Source organism: Rhinolophus ferrumequinum, chromosome 11, assembly GCF_004115265.2.
Source record: "Rhinolophus ferrumequinum isolate MPI-CBG mRhiFer1 chromosome 11, mRhiFer1_v1.p, whole genome shotgun sequence".
Taxonomy (NCBI): domain Eukaryota; kingdom Metazoa; phylum Chordata; class Mammalia; order Chiroptera; family Rhinolophidae; genus Rhinolophus; species Rhinolophus ferrumequinum.
In genome coordinates, this window is record NC_046294.1 from 35,568,190 (window position 1) to 35,584,796 (window position 16,607).

At 44.9% G+C, this 16,607-nt stretch overlaps 1 protein-coding gene across 1 annotated transcript; it reads right to left on the reverse strand.

Moving 5' to 3' along the window:
- Positions 1-10,066, reverse strand: LOC117030307 (L-lactate dehydrogenase A chain). The gene is made up of 8 exons (XM_033120324.1): positions 9,758-10,066; positions 7,501-7,650; positions 5,589-5,706; positions 4,112-4,285; positions 3,480-3,653; positions 2,658-2,775; positions 1,350-1,473; positions 1-723 (listed from the first exon to the last, which is right to left on the reverse strand). The coding sequence occupies exons 2-8, from the start codon at positions 7,624-7,626 to the stop codon at positions 559-561; spliced, it is 999 nt and encodes a 332-aa protein (XP_032976215.1). The 5' UTR covers positions 7,627-7,650; positions 9,758-10,066; the 3' UTR covers positions 1-558.
- Positions 10,067-16,607: the final 6,541 nt, after the last annotated feature.

The window sequence follows — 16,607 nt, forward strand, 5'->3', positions numbered from 1 at the left end:
TCACTGTTCAAGGTTTATTTGGTGTTTTTGTTGGTATGACATTTGGATAGTTGGCTGCATTATTAACATGTAGACTTTTCATTTTACATTAGTCTCCAGTATACGCTGACACATATAGTACATAAAATAAGATCCTTTAGAACATGCAATTTTGGATTTATACATTGGATCTCCAGCTGTGGGCCTGGAGAAAAAAAGTTGGATTAGGCACACAGGGTAAAGGAACCCGAGTTATGTAACACACAGTAAACACACATCTAGATTGAAGGGCAACTGTAGCATCGTGTGCAACATTGGCAGTGGTGGTGCCTCTGAGGGAGTGGAACTATTCCACACTAACCAGTTTAGGACGAGATAAGTGCCATCCAGCATCAGGATATAGCCGCAGGGTTTTATGAACCATTCCTACTGCTAACTTTAGGAAATTGATGTTTTTCCTAGGCTGCCTTAATAATACTACTGCTTTAGTACAAATCAGATAAAAAGGACAATATGCACAACCTCCAACTAAAATCCTGTTGTACCCTAGACAGTGAAGTGGCACGACATTAGAAGACTTTAAAACTGCAGCTCTTTTTGGATCCCCCAAAGTGTATCTGCACTCTTCTTCAAACGGGCCTCTTCCTCAGGTGTCAGAGTCACCTTCACCACATCTGAGATTCCATTCTGTCCCAAGATGCAAGGAACACTAAGGAAGACGTCATCTTTTATTCCATAGAGACCCTGAAGACAAAATGAAAAATATTTTGTTTTATCTATGCGTTCTGGGGTCTCCCACGACTTTCATTCTCTACCATTATGAAGCTTTTTTAATACAGCTGGATAAGTAGAAATTCTTTTCAAGATTTTTAGTTAAGATGTAATGAACAGTATAAATAAAATAATTCAAATAGCAGTCAAAATTTCCAACGAAACTATTGCCATTATCCACAGTATTTTCCAATTTTTATTGTATAACACTTCAGTAACTCTGATTTGAATGTGATTTCCATTTTTCCCAAAGGAACAAAATCTGTTTTTTTTCTAGTCTTCCACCCATCTCTCAATATACTTGAATAGTTTTTTAGTCAATAAACTATCAAGTATATGTGTGCTGAACATAGTGCTAACGGACATAAATCCTAAAACTCAACTATGTCTTTTCAAAAAAGAAAGCTGCAGGTATATTAAGTTATTTCTTAAATCAACGATTGAGGGTTTACATTCTCTAATTGCTTTCTCTGAAAAATTCTTTTTTGAAAAACAGGAAACAGTACTCTCTGGTTTCTCTTCAGATCGTATAAATCTTTTGTCTTTATAAAAACAGCAATAACGGCATTCAAGTACAACATATCACTACATAGACCTACCTTAATCATGGTGGAAATTGGATGCACCCGCCTAAGATTCTTCATCATACTTTCTGCCAAATCTGCCACGGATAGTCCAATGGCCCAGGATGTGTAGCCTTTCAGTTTGATCACCTCATAAGCACTACAGGGAAAGGAAGGACAGGGAAGGGCAGGAAAAAGTAGGATGAGAGAAACAAAGAAAAACAAAGCCTTCACTAAACATAAGCTATATAGTAAATAATGCCACAAAGTTGCATTATACACATAAGCGTAGTCCTTGCCACCTATATACCAGGACGTGATGTACAGGAATGTTCACAACAATATTGTCACTGGTAGCAAAAATCTGGCAACAAGCCCAGTGCTCTCCAACAGAAGAATGAATAAACTACGGTATACTCATACAGCGGAATATTACATTAGCTATCAAAACAACTACAGTGACATGCAACAAGAGATGATTCTTCAAAATGTAATATTGAACTTAAAAAGTAAAGATTACGTATAGCATGCTTGATGCAGGATTATCTCAAGTGTGTGTGTGGGGGGCGGGTGAAGGGGTATGTGGGAGGGACACAGAATTCACTCATTTTCAAGCACCAACAAACTAGTAATTCTGACCCAACAAACAATACAGGTAGTAGACAACTACTGTCAAGTGTTTCTTGGGTTGGGTGGTGAGTTCACACATTTTATTTAATTAAACAAATACAAATAAGAGAAAGCAACTAGTCTCTTGCCTAGACCCTAGATTCATTATTCAACTCTTTGGACCTGAGGTACACACATGACTACATGATTTATAATAAGTAAATAATGCCACCAAAAGTTGAAAGCTTCTTTATTTCAACAATTTCTAGCAGTTAATAAGTATTTACATTTTTAGTACCATTATAAATCTAGACATTGCCTAAAACTCTATAATCACTGGAATAAACAAGAAGCTAGCTGTGTTTCTATTCATAAAGACTAGGAACTCGAATTTAAAACTTATTTTTCCTAAATGAATCAATCATGTATGCTTTTGAAGCAAAGACTGAATCTCAAATAGGGTAGACTTAATCTAATCTAACTTGTTTTATCTTAATAGTTTACCATACAAGCTCTAAACTGAGGATTACGGCAAAAGAAGATTGACGACAGCATTAAAACAGGTCTGTACTTTTTAATATCTACTGCTATTTATAGTATGATCTTTAACAAAGCTTTAGAAAACAAGGTTTCTCTCTAAAGAAGTACTCAAATGCAGATGCTATTATACTTTTGAACTTTTAAACAAAAGCAATAAATTTTAACCTTCCATGTTGTCAAATTATGAGACATTACCTGTCAACCACCTGTTTGTGAACTTCTTTCCACTGTTCCTTATCAGCATCAGTGCCTAAATTAGGGTGCAGAGACTTCAGGGAGACACCAGCAACATTCACTCCACTCCATACAGGCACTAAAAGAAATAGTACAGAATACATTTATTTCCACGCACCAGCCAACACACTAGTAATTCTGACCCATTTTTCTAATTCTCTTTTTGTATCTGGGGAGGATTACCCACTTTTGGTAGATGCTCTAGACGACCAAGGCCCTTACTTTTAGATTTTCATTTGTTTCGATTATCTAAAGCATTTTCACTATATTCCAAAATGTTTTTCTAATCTATTGGGATGCTTAATCCGTATACATTTGAAATAAAAAGATAGTATAAGATCATAAGGGAAATTTTCTTGGGATACAGAACTGAGAACTCTGCACAAATTTTAACACCTTTCAACTGTGATGATGATAGTATGTTTTCATAAACTCCCTTTGACTTGGCTGAACTTTTCAGGGCCAAACATTGCAAGTCAAATTTAAACAGCTATGATATTAAATGACTGAGGTCACTCTAAGAACTATTATCTTATTTACTATGTCCATGGTAAGAAGTAAAAAAAAAAATTCATTCCTTATCCTGTATGCCATATAAATGTCATACAAGATGGCTAAAACCTTAACAATTCTTAGCATATAACTATACCAAAAATTAGATTTCTGGAAACCACTGAACCCTGATGAATGGATATCTACCTGATTTAGGCTCTGATTTAATAAAACTGTCAATTTTTTACACAATCTTTTTTAAAACAAAAAGAGAAAATAAGCTCTGCTTACCACTCGAGTCTCCATGCTCCCCAAGGACCCACCCATGACAGCTTGATGGGTGAACTCCCAGCCTTTCTCCCATGAGATAACGGAACCGGGCTGAATCCAGATTGCAACCACTTCCAATGACACGGTTTTTGGGAAAGCCACTAATCTTCCAAGCCACATAGGTCAAGATGTCCACTATGAAGAAAAGATACTAGGTGAATCATTAGATAATGATCAGCTACTCAAGATACATCCCTCTATATGGATCTTGGTAATGATCATGACCAATGTTTTTGTTAATAATTTTAAACCTCTATACTATGTATAATATAGCAAAACATTAAGTATTCAAGAAGTGTAGTTTAATGAAAAGAAACTGCATCAATTAAGAGAATAACACATTATCCATAAACTTTTCCCTAATCCGAGACCTTCTCGCACAAATAACTAATTTTAAAGTTCCAACTACATTCAGAGGCACTGTATCTCCTTTGATGTTTTAAACTTAAGTATTACAAAAACACAAATCCACTCTCAGGAGGAAAATGAAAAATGAGAAATATGTGAATATGGAATATAATATTATTAGTTTTACTAATAATACTATTAGTTTTCCTCGAGCTCATCTATTTTTATGCAAGGAAAAATCTTACCTGGATTGGAAACAATAAGCAATTTGCAGTTGGGGCTGTATTTGACAACATTAGGAATGATGAATTTAAAGATGTTCACGTTACGCTGGACCAAATTAAGACGGCTTTCTCCCTCTTGCTGACGTGCCCCAGCTGTGATAATCACCAGCTTGGAGTTTGCAGTCACATTATAATCTAGACAAAGGGAAACAATAATTAGGTTAAGGCCTTTAAGAGAGCTCCACTACCTAGCCAGCAAAAATTTGTTCCATAAACTTTCTTTTATGGAGTGTTATGTGTTCTGTGTATTTGGCAGAAAAATGTCCCTAATGCCCCTCAGACTCCTCCTTTAGTTTTTGGAGTTTTATCGCCGAGGCCAAACTTACATGGAGGAAGATATATCGTCTTCCTTGTATTCTGGTTTTAGTCACATTGTGAATTTATGTAACTACAATTGGGAAAAGCTGAAAGGAATCAAACTTATTTGACTCTCATATCAAATGAGATCCATGGCCACCTAAGCTCAATGCTCATACTCTTCCGTACTCTTTATTTCTACTTAACTATTGAACTGTGGTCATGTCAGCCCAAAGACAGGCCTTTTTCTTTTGTTTTTTTAAAGCAGAGGCCACTTTATACTTATGAAGGACATCTTGCTTCTAGATACCCTATGGTACAGGGTAGTTAACCCAGGGATGAAGAAAATGAAGGGAGTCACCTATCAGATAAGTGGTCAATGATTTCAAGTGTCAAAACAGATACTATGGGGGGTGGGGGGAGGGTGAGGGGATTGGAGGGCAATCGGTGACCATAGGATGGCCACAGGCTTGAAAATTAATCTGGGGAACGTAATTTGGTGGTTACCAGAAGGTAAAGGGGTTGGGGGGTGGGGGATGAGGGTGAGGGGGATCAAATGTATGGTGATGGAAGGGGAGCTGACTCTGGGTGGTGAACACACAGTGTGATTTATGGATGATGTGATACAGAATTGCACACCTGAAATCTATGTAATTTTACTAACAATTGTCACCCCAATAAATTAAAAATAAATTATAAAAAAAAAAAAAAAAAAACAGATACTATTTGGGTCCATGTCCAGGTGTGCTGGCCCGTGCTCATAAAAAGGGTCAAAGCCAAGAATATCTACTGAACAGGCTCAATTACCCTATTCTCAACCTTATGTTAGTGTGTGAAAGGAAGTAGGGAAAATAAGTATACTCAATTTAAATATTTGAAGCAATGTGGTTAAATATGGACCTAAGGAGCGTTACTAATTACATTCTAACTCAGATTCTTTGCACCTCATGGACAAGCTAGACATCCATTTAAAACCATTTACCAGAAATGGAAACTTTGATATCAATAGGTACCAATGCAAAACTGTTCAAAGGCACTCTTATCCTGTATATATAAAAAAGAATCTTTGAAGGGCTAGGATTTTGAGTCTGATAAAGAATTAAGTCTAGCATGGGCAAAATATAAACTTGTTGAAATCAACCTTTGCCAGAGACAATCTTTGGTGTTCTAAGGAAAAGGCTGCCATGTTGGAGATCCATCATCTCTCCCTTCAATTTGTCTTCCATGACATCAACAAGAGCAAGTTCATCTGCCAAGTCCTAAAAGACATAAAATTTTCTATAAATCAAAACTGCTTCTTCCAAATTTTTAGCAGGGCACGCAATACTTCCATATTTCTGGCATAGGAGCAAGGCCCCATTTAAAAGCTGCCTCACAGATGACCCTATATAGGAAGAAACACTGACTCTCTCTCCTCACTGAAGCAACCTCTGCAATAGCCCCAGCACCATTATGTGGAAACAGAACAAAGGATTGGCAATGGTTAGAATAACGTCCCATTACGTAAAGTAGATTGAGTTACTTTTTCAAATGTAGTTTTACATATTGATTTTAGATTATTATTTATTAAGTAGGGATATTCACCAGCATTAAGACTTGGAATTAAAAAGTGATCTTCTGGATCATTTCCTAGTTTTCCATAGATTAACCAACTCTAACCATTTTACATAAAGATTTGTGCACTTTAAAATACTGGTAAAAAAAAAATATCCCTTCAGTTGAACCTATAAAAGTTCCTAGATGTATCTCACCTCAGGAGCACCAGTAACAGTTTTAATACAAATGGAATGTGGGCTGTCATAACCAAAGAGGTTATACTAGCTGAGGTGCAGATCTACTCCCAAATTATCTACAGCATGCGTGGTCTGGAGTTACTCTTACCCATACCTCAATTAGAGGGCATCACAGAAGAACTCAGGTGGTGTGGGAAAAACACATGGCATCAATTTCTGATTCAGTAGGGGGAGGAATAAGAGTTGTTATACTTTGTGGCCTCTCCTAAGAGAACATATACAGCAATCTGTGTTTTTCTGCAACTTCTGCATAGCTCATTTCTGCTTCCAGTCTTGTCACTTTAATTCTTTTCTGTTCATAACCCAGAATTCATTATTTCACTCTCTTATTAGGAACTCAAAATCTAAACTTAAAGTATTTTAATATTGTAAGCTGCCTCAATTTCTTTTTTATATAAACCAGGCTTACCTACTGTAAAAGTGTGCTCTATTCATTCACAAGTCCTCTTTTTCTAATTGAACTTTAGCTCCATTATTACCGTATTACCCCGAATATAAGACCTAGCTGGACAATCAGCTCTAATGCGTCTTTTGGAGCAAAAATTAATATAAGAACCGGTCTTATATTATGTAAGACAGGTTCTTATAGTGGAATAAGACCAGGATTATATTATATTATATTAGACCAGGTCTTATAGTAAAATAAGACTGGGTCTTATATTATAAAGACCGGGTCTTACAGTAAAATAAGACTGGGTCTTATATATTATATAAGACCCAGTCTTATATTATAGTAAAATATGATGGGTCTCATTAATTTTTGCTCCAAAAGATGTATTGTCCAGCTAGGTCTTATTTTCGGGGAAACACGGTAGTACCAAAATTGCTATCCAAGGCGGGAGGCAACAGGAATTTACATGGGAGGAAGACTTTAGATTTCCCACATTCAGTGTGATTTTCAGTTTATCATAACAATTGTATCAGGAGTATTTCAATTCAAAAATCACTTAAAATAATTTTAGCTTGTTTTAAGGCATGGACTCTTTCATTTGTAGGCCACTCATGCATGTTAATACAGCACAGTGAATTTAAGAAACTGGGTTGCCAGCCTAATAAACTTTGGGATTTTTTTTAGTTCTGATTCCATTTTGATATAGCATCATATTTCAAACATCTGCTTCACATAAAGTTCTTTGAATGAGTACATGAACCTCAATATTTGTATACACAATGTGATAATGCAAGTACTGGGGAGGGAGAGGAAGGATGGGTGGGACAAGTTATCCTTGGCTTCCAGAGTGATGATGGGCTCCAACTTACCTTCATTAAGATACTGATGGCACAGGCCATGCCAACAGCACCAACCCCAACGACTGTAATCTTATTCTGGGGGCTTTGTTCTTCCTTAAGAAGATTCACAATCAGCTGATCCTTGAGAGTTGCCATAGTGAATTTAGGACCAAAAGGAATCTATATGAGGAAAAACATGTAGTCATTGCATCCTCTTTAAATCAGCACTTATTAACCAAAAGCTGTTCTTAAAAAGCTTATTTCATTTCCTTTTGGGGTACCTGCCATTAAAAATCACAAGGGATGTCTAACAGGGGGAGGGATAAAAACCTAAAGATAGACAAAGGAGAGTTGAAAAGTCTAATGACAGGGTCTAGCTAGGATATTGGTGTGATGGACCTCACCTTGGCATGGAAAAATAATACTGACGTTTGGGTGTAAGTATAGCCTCCTGAGGGCTCACTCATCTTGCTTTATTAATCCCAAGCAGGGCCGGCCTTTTCTCAACAAGATCACTGTGAGCCGTCTACTCCAGTCCTCCGGCTCCTGCCAAGTCCCTCAAGTGAGGACGCGAGTTACGTGCAGAAAGTACAATTAACCGCCTGACCGCCAAACCCAGCCGCAGTGGGGCAGGCGGTGAGCTCTGCTCATGCGCGCTCACTCATTTCCCCCAACCCCCGAAGGGGCGGAGATCAGACCAACTGCTCAGTCTCCAGGAAGCCTCGGGGTTGTACACCCCGCCCAGACCCGGAAGATTAGCAGCTGTCCCCTCCCCATCCAGTGAAAGTTGCGCGCATGCGCACTTCAGATTCCCGAGAGAGACCAGGAGTGGTCTAGAGACCGCAGGCTTCCGCGAGATGGGCACTGGCCCCGCCCATGAGCGGAAATGATCAGGAAAAATCCGGCTCTGAGGGTCAGAGGGAGCCAACTCGAGTCAGACTTTAGACTGAACGTGCTTGTGCTCCGAAGCAGATGTGAACCACGTGAACCGCGGCTGGCAGCCTCTGGCCTGGCGCGCGGCCAGAACCAGACTTTAAATTGCAATACCAGACTGTTAACCAACCGGGAGGGAGGAGCCTGGTGACTTCTGCTGTGGTCCTTGTTTCAAAGGCATGAGGCCCGGTATGAGGAAATTTTGTCAATGCAGGAAGTGCAGAAATTGCTGCAGAGACCCGAGGCCTGGAACCCTACCGTTAATAGATAATTGGTGGAACCCTCGATTTCCAGAGCCGGGAAAGAGGCCTCATCCAACCCTGCACTGCATTCACTGGATCTAGTCTTGACATCATCCCAAAGGGCAAAAATATCCGACAGGACTTCCAGGCAGGCAGCCCAGAGTCACCAAGCTGGACTCAGGTCTCTCCTTACAAATCACTGCTATTTCTAGACAGCCTTGTAAGGTTTTGGAAGCCCAACAGGGGGAAGGGAGAAGTTCTTCCTGCAGAGACCTCGTGGCTTCACCAACACCTAAGCCCTGAGTTACAGCGCTCCCTCCAATGTGGAGACACGGGTAGGGCAGGAGCCCTGCAGAAAGAGGGCCTACTCCCCAACTCTGCCACCCACTCACTGTGACCTTAGAAATGCCCTAACCCTCTCCCAGTTTTAGGTTCCCCATTTATCAAAAGGAGAAAACTGTACCGGATGATCCTACTCTCAACAGACCGTCTGAGATACGAGAGGGCTTCATTTTTGCATGCATCTTAGCATAGCGCCCGGTAGATACATCAGGAGCTGCTTAATAAAAGTAATTAGCGCAAAGAGCACCCTCTAATCTGCCGGCAGCGGCCTCTTCCATGGAGCCCGCCTCTCGAAAAACCCAAGGTTAAAATGCGACCCGGGAGGGCGCTGCTCAGCGGCTTTCCGGCTTCCAGGAACCTGCCCAGGCTGATGAGGCTTTTTCGGTTCTAAGGGTTCGGGGAACCGGATCTCGAGTTCTGCACCTCTGGCCGAGTTCCAGCCCAGAGGTATGTCCCACCCTTCACACCCGTCATCTCCTTGTCCTTCTGCATCCACTCAGGATTTCGACCCCAGGTTAGGTGCGGCCACCTCCTCGGTTCCCCAGCCTGGCCAGAGGCCTCGGTGACCACTTAGAGCCAAAGCAGAACGCGGCACGCTCCGCGCCCACGGTTGGCGTGGGCCACCACCCAGGTCTCCCGACTATGCCTCTGGGAAGCAGCGCCTACACCCCCAGGGAGTAGGGAAGCCTTGGCGGGCAGCGCCGGGCCAGCACAGGCCCGGGACAGCTCGCTCGCCTGCCGGCTCACGCCTAGAGCGCGCCGAGCCCTACCTAGTACGGGGAGTGCACGGCGGGTGAGCGGGCGTCTGTGGCGCGCAGCGTTGGATCCGGACTTGGCGGCAGCAGCTCCGGGACTCGGGGCCCAGCACGGGAGGGGCCTTAAATGGAACCGTGAGGCTGACGTCAGGGGGGAGCTGGGCGGACGTGCGGGATCCCACGTGTGGGTCGGGCTGGGGGCGGGATCCCAGCCGGGCAGGGCCGTGGAGAGGCCCAGGCGGCGCGCGCAGCCAGAAAACCCACGGGCTCCAGGACACCCAAGGGGCAGCGCAGATCTTAAAAGCCCGGGCGAGAGCCACCAGCGGTATTCAAGCCATCGATTTCCTCTTCCGTAAAATGTGGAGGTTACCCTGGGGGAAGGCTTGCTCTGATTCTTCACCTCTATTTCCCAGTGCCCAGAACATGTGGCACATAATAGTCATTCGACAACCATTTGTTGAAAGAAAGAAAATGGCTAGCCCAGAGCCAGTCTGACCAACACTTGACGCTGCTCCCCCTGCTGCTAACCCTTCCGAGCCCACAACTCCTAGTGAGGCCTCAGCCTCTCTGCGTTGCCCTCCTTACTGCCCCACCCCGCCCGGCACCTCGTGTCCTAGCCACACCCAAGAACTTTCGGGAGGAGGGGTTGTTTTTGTTTTTATAAATATGTTATTTTTACCTTCACTCCAAGTCTTTGCTCATGCTGGTTCCTTTGTCTGGAATGCCTTCCTCCTCCATCTCTTCTTTAAACTACCAATCTCCTGGTATTCACCTCAACCTCCCCACCCCACACACCCATGAGTTGGTACCTCTCTCCTATGTTTTTACACCTCACTGGTCTGTCCGTCCTTCAAACCCTCTTGCATGGGGGAGGAGGTGCGGGGTGCGCTTGAGCTCTTGCTCCCCTACCTGACAGTGAGTCAACAACATGGATGAGTCTATCTCCTCCCTGCACCTGGAGCACATCCTTAGCACCCAGCTCCAAAACAGATCGTAATTGTGGGTTTCTTGGTTTTGAACGGAAAATTCTAACCTCCGCTCCAGAAAAGCAGGGCATCTCTCCAGCTTGTCCTAACAGTTTTCTCCTCATTCTAGAAGGCCCAGGAACCTAAGCTGTCACCTCAAACACACAGTGGGCAGGGCTGAGGCTAGCCAGGGTTTTCCAGAGTTTCCTCAGGACGGGCAGATTGCAACAGTGTCTGGTTCCCCAGTCTTTGCAACAATGTCCTCATTCAGTTAGAGCTGGGCCCTTGCCTGCCTACCAAATATGACCACAGCTGCTGGGAGGAGGAAGGCAGAGCTCAGAAAGTGGAAGTTAGGCCAGGGAGACCCTCACCAGGTAAGAACCCTCACCAGGTAAGAACCCTCACCAGGAGGGCTCTGGGATGACCTCTGAAGATAATCTAGGCAAGGATTTTGATGTCCCCCAAAATTAAGGCATCTAACTACAGCTCACTCCAAGCACATCTTCCCTTTTCTCATGCAGAACAATAGCCTCAGGGGGTGGCTGGTTAGCTCAGTTGCTTAGAGCTTGGTGCTGATAATACCAAGGTTGCCAGTTCGATCCCTGTATGGGCTGTGCCCTCCAAAAAGCAATAGCCTCTATTTAACTCTGCAAGTATGAATAAAACAATTGCCATTTACTGAGTACCGACTCTGTTAAGCAGCAAGCTAGGCAATCCCTATGCTCATCTTCACTTTTAATTCTTTGGAGTAAGCATAATTATCCACAAAGCTCAGAGAGATTAGTGATTTTGCCAATGTTATACAGCTAAAAAGTGATTTCAGCTGGTACTTTAACCCAGGGCTGACTTGACTCCAAAGCTTATGATTTTTCTCTGTGTAGGGCATTGTCCCTTCCTCACTCCTTAACCCCCACTCCGCAAAGGTCAAGAAATGATGTGGGCTGCTCAAGCCAGTTCCGGGCTCAGAAGTTCAGTTTTCAGCGCGAGGCAGTGGATATCTGCCTGTTGCTTGAGCTGAGACATTGGTCATCTTTCGTCCTCAAACTGGGACTTTCACCATCGACGCTCCTGCTTCTCAGGCCTTTGGACTTGGACTGGAATTTATACCACCTGCTTTTCTGGGTCTCCTTGTGGATGACAGTGTGGGACTTCTCAGCCTCCATAATCTTGTGAGCCAATTCTTTATATTAAATCCCACTGCGTGCGCGCGCGCGCACGCACACATACATACACAGTTTCTCTGACTAATACAGTTGAAACAGAAGAATTTCTGTACTAAAGCCAGAGCAGAGGGAGGGACCCGTGGAATGGGTCAGGAGGCAGACCCATTTTTCAGAAGGCAGAATAGAATTCTCAACCTGCCCAAGTGTTCTTTGGGGCTCTTTAAAAGAGAAAATCTCACAAAGAAGTGGTTTGACCAGGGGACAGTCTGTCCTCAGAGAAGGTGTGCTGCTCAGCCCCCAACACAGATTTTCCTAAAATGGATCTGGCCAAAGGATGGTAGCCACCCAAAACACAGAGCCGAGTCATTCCTCCATTCACTGAGTATTTGAATGCTCATCCATTCACATGAGCATTCAATGGCTCCTCATTCAATGGTCTCCAGAATAAGATCCACATTCCTTGGGAAGGCACACCAGGCCCTCCATGGTCAGATCTCCACTCTGGTCTTATCTATCGCCTGTTTTCCTTCATGCTTCCTGTATGTCAGGCCAAGCGCTATTTACCACGTTCCCCAAACGCGCCACGCACATCCTCCTCGGCAGTTTGCCTTCAGCCTGAATGTTCTCCCCCTTGCCACCATCTCTGCCCACCCAAACCCCACCTCTTCCTAGGTCAAGGGCTGGCTATTCCTTAGGCTTTATATTAAATTAATTCTTACTGCTGTTCATCTCTTTCTCACACTAGGCTGTAAGCGCCTACTGGACAGAAACTTTCTCCTTCATCTCCATATCCCCAACATATACAGTCATTTGTTTAATAAATGTACTTAGAATTACATGCATGCTATATAAAGGGCTAGTACAAAAACAAACAGGACAAATTAATAAGCCTTCAAAGACTTGCCATTTAGTGGGGAATCTCAACAGCATCCCCCTCCATAGTTAAACTGCAAGAGAAACTGTAACAAAAGAGGTAGAAAAAATTGCTCTAGCATTCAAAGAGAGAGGTCACTTGGCTGGCGATACCAGAGAAAGCTTCCTGGAAGAGGTAGCAGCTGAGCACAGCCTAGAAAAAGACTTCAATTGGTGAAGATCTGGTGTTGAGAAAGCAGAGAACACAGCATGAGTAAAGAAATGAGTTGAAGCAGGGAATTCAAGATGTGTCTGGTGAATCATTAGCTTTAAATGCCAAGCTAAGAAATTTGGAGGTTTTGTTTTGTTTTGTTTTTTCGGTGGCCAGTGGAAGTCACTGAAGTTTTGGGGGAATGAGGAGAGACAGAGTGAAAGCCACATGGTGAGAAGCCGTGGGAAAGGGGGTCACCTTGTTTTTCAATAATACGCAACACGGAGCTCAGCACATATACAGCTCCAAACACATCTGCATAGAACGTGCAGTCCTCTGACACGTCCTACACAGCCCGCAGCCCCTCGGAACACTCACTGACAGCCTGCCTTTCTCACCTTTCCCGCGGTTGCAAAGCTGATGGCTTTCCTGAGTTGCAGGGCCCAGGATGCAGACGACCTCATCGGTCTCCATCCCTGAGCAGCCAGGGCCTGCTGTGTACGTGCCAAAGCAGAGGTTGTTCCTCTCTCTGTCAAGACAGCAGGTGCCTCCCCTGGGACACTGTTTCATGTCATCCCCCCAACCCCATCCATCTGTCACACAATGGGAGTGGAAGCCGAAGACTCCACCCCGACTCCGACTCCGACTCCTCACGCTCTCCTGGGTGCCTTCTCTGCTGGTACCCTGACGCCTTACCCCAGTCATACTGCTGTCCTCCAGAACTATGAGGAATGAGTTTCTGCTGTTTAAAAGCCATCCAGTCTATGGCATTTTGTTATAACAATCCAAATGGACTAGGGTTACTCTTTCAGCCCCTTCCCACCCCAGGGAAGGAATAAGAGCTGTGCCCTTTTCTCTCCATCCTTCCCTGGCAGGGATTTAAGCTTCAAGCTTTCCATCACAATGAGAGGTTCCAAGGTAAAGACTGTCACCAGAATATAAGTGGCTTCCAAACTGAGGCTGCCCAAAATCAGTGCTGCAGGAGTCCAAAGGTCTTTCCAAGCCTGACAACCCCCAGTGGAACAGAAAGTGCCCCTTATCTAATCTAGTTAAATGCCCCTTATCTAGCCGGGGAGGACTGTGAGAAGCTGCGATAGCCTCCCCCTCTGACACCTTAGGTAGCAAGGGCAGCGACAGGCGTGGCTTAGCAAAGATGAGTGAGCACTGGGTGAGAGGAGACTGACCTAAAAATGGGGACCTGGGTTCTTGCTCCAGCTCCGTCATACACCTCTGGGTGACATTTTGGCGGAGCCTCAGCGTCCTTGACTGTAAACATGAGGGTCTCAGTCTTCTGGTTCTGACATCCAGGGAGTCAAGCCTCCACACACACCTTCATTTTTACAATAGCTCAGGAGACTCAGAGGCAAAACTGCTCCCAGTACCCACTTGGGGAAGTGATTAGGGCTGCGCCTGAAGTAGAGGCATCAAGTCAAGGGAGTCAGCCCCACCTAGTGCAAAAGGAAATCCATACCTAGCATTTTCTCGTTCCCTGCTTAGTTCCAGACGAGGTCCAAAAGTCCTAAGTCACTGTGCTGTTGAATTTGTTAATAAAAACAGTCTCACAGGGCTTTGAAAGCAGATGACTGATAACGGAGACCCATTTTTCTGATTCCTGTGTAGATGGGTTTAAACTTTTAAGCCTTACCAAAGGAAGAATTACATTCCAAGCCTGTGGTTAAGAGAAGGGTAATTTCCTAAAAATTCCAAGAGGATCAAAGCAATTATAATACTGAATAAGGCCAGAGAAGTCTATAGGTAACTTCCTGGGGCAGAGGTGTGGGAGAGGAATGGAGGTCTTAGCTGTGTCACTGCCGAGTGCAGGGCACCCTCTCAGAAATGTTGGTTTGTGGGCCCTGTTGTTTTGTTTCAACAGCTGTACACAGCCACTCCTCACAAAGCAGGTCTGCTGGAGGAGGAGGCCCTCTGCTCTGTTATTTACGCCTGCTCAGAGGATCGTGGCCTGAAAAGGCAGCCCCTCCTCATTTTTCTAGGGTACCAGAAGGGGTTTGGGCTCCACTGGGACCCGGAGATTCTGTTAAGAGGAACAAAGAAAAGGTCCCTCCCTGTACCTTTCCTTTGGGGGCGATCTCAGGCTGTACTGGGCCCAGTGCAGGCATGGAGAAGGCTCCCCAGCAGCTACGTCAAGCTCACCGGGTCCTTCATTTGTGAGTAGCTTAGGGTGGCTTTCAGATCTGTTCTCTCACGGCATTTTCACCTCAACCAGGAGAGGAAAGCAGAGCAGGAATTTTCACCTCTATTTTGCTGCTGAGGCTACCAAACCTTAAAAAATGTAATTGCCTCAGGCCACACAGCTGGAAAGCAGCCAAGTGGATTTCAGACTCCCAGGTTAGTTTTCCTTCCCCTACACGCTCTGCCCCTGTCTTTGGTGAGGCGCTTCACAGCCTTTGCTCCCTGGATATCAAAGGGCAAATATGGTAGATATGCCCCAGCCTCCTCACCCAGGGCAGGTGGAGGTCCGGGCAGCTCAGCTGCCCACGGGGCTGCTTCCGGGCCCCGCCAGTTGGCTTCCCTCCTCCCTGGTGCTCACTCCACTAGCCTTGCACAGGTCCTGCCCTTTGTACAAACACACTTGCAGCATCAAGCCCGCTCAAAGAACTTTTAAATTTAGCTCATCCTCCAGTTTTAGCCACACCAGGGATGAAAGCCTAGGGGCACAGCTAGGTCACATCTGCCCCCTGCTTTGCTTACCCTGCAGGGGGCCTCTCTGCAACCCAGCCCCCAGGGCAAACATTAGTCTCACAGCGGGGAACCAGCAGGAAAGGGAAGAGAAAGGAAGTGCTCTCGATGCCCTTCGTGTTTCAGAGCTACTGACTAAAGGACTGGAACCTCCCACTCAGTCTAGTGCTTTCTCCCCTGTACCAAACACCTTCTCGGCCTGGCTCTTTCCTGTGGGTGTGGCTCTCGCTTCAGGCTCTGACTCGTGGGTTTTTTCCACTGTATCAGAGCCTCTTCCAACAGCCCTTGCTTGGGGGTGGCAGCTTGGCAGAGGCCTCACTCTGCAGGAGGCCATCCCCAGCCATTAAAGCTCAGTGGCGTGCTGTTCTCACACAGTTCCCAGCCTCAGCCTCCTCGCCAGCCTCCTCAGTGGCAGGCTCATGATGTCACAGACTCTCCCACCAAGCTCAACTAGTTCTCAAGAAACCAAATTTCTCCTCCTCCTTTCCAAAGGGAGGCTGCCTGTCAGCCACAGATGGGCCCAGGCTGTGCCAGCATCTCCATGGTAACCAGGGGCCGCAGCTTCCTGCCATGGCCAATGATCCAGAGCCAGCACCCTTGGCAGGGCTCGCCTGCAGACTCCAGGAGGGCTGTCATCCCTGGAATTTAGGAACAGCCTAGGGAAGCAGCCGGCTGTGTTGCCCTGGAAGACTTCAGACTCAGCAGGAGTTCTTTGAGAAGGTCCAGAAATGGGGCAGGCTGGGAAGGCCCTTCTTTGAAAGCTGCCCCCTCCCTTCAGGTTGTGGGGCTCCAATGTTAAAAAACCCTTCCGAGGGCAATGGGTGAAAGTTGAAAATTTCAGTGTGCTAGTTGGCTTTAGACTTTGCTCTCCCTGGTGAAGGGGGAGGTAGTGGTACAGGGAATAGATTGCAATGGATTATGCAATAATCCCAGTTCCTTGCCACCCTCCACCCCATAAAATGGCCCCTGGGGCAGTT

Bases quoted from the DNA above. Each gene is read 5' to 3' on its own strand.
- LOC117030307 (XM_033120324.1), bottom strand. From the start codon at position 7,626: ATGGCAACTCTCAAGGATCAGCTGATTGTGAATCTTCTTAAGGAAGAA. The intron at 1,474-2,657 runs GTAATGTCTCAT...CTTTCCCTGTAG, and splicing joins CACAAACAGGTGGTTGACAG to TGCTTATGAGGTGATCAAAC. The intron at 724-1,349 runs GTAGGTCTATGT...TTTTGTCTTCAG, and splicing joins CAATTTCCACCATGATTAAG to GGTCTCTATGGAATAAAAGA.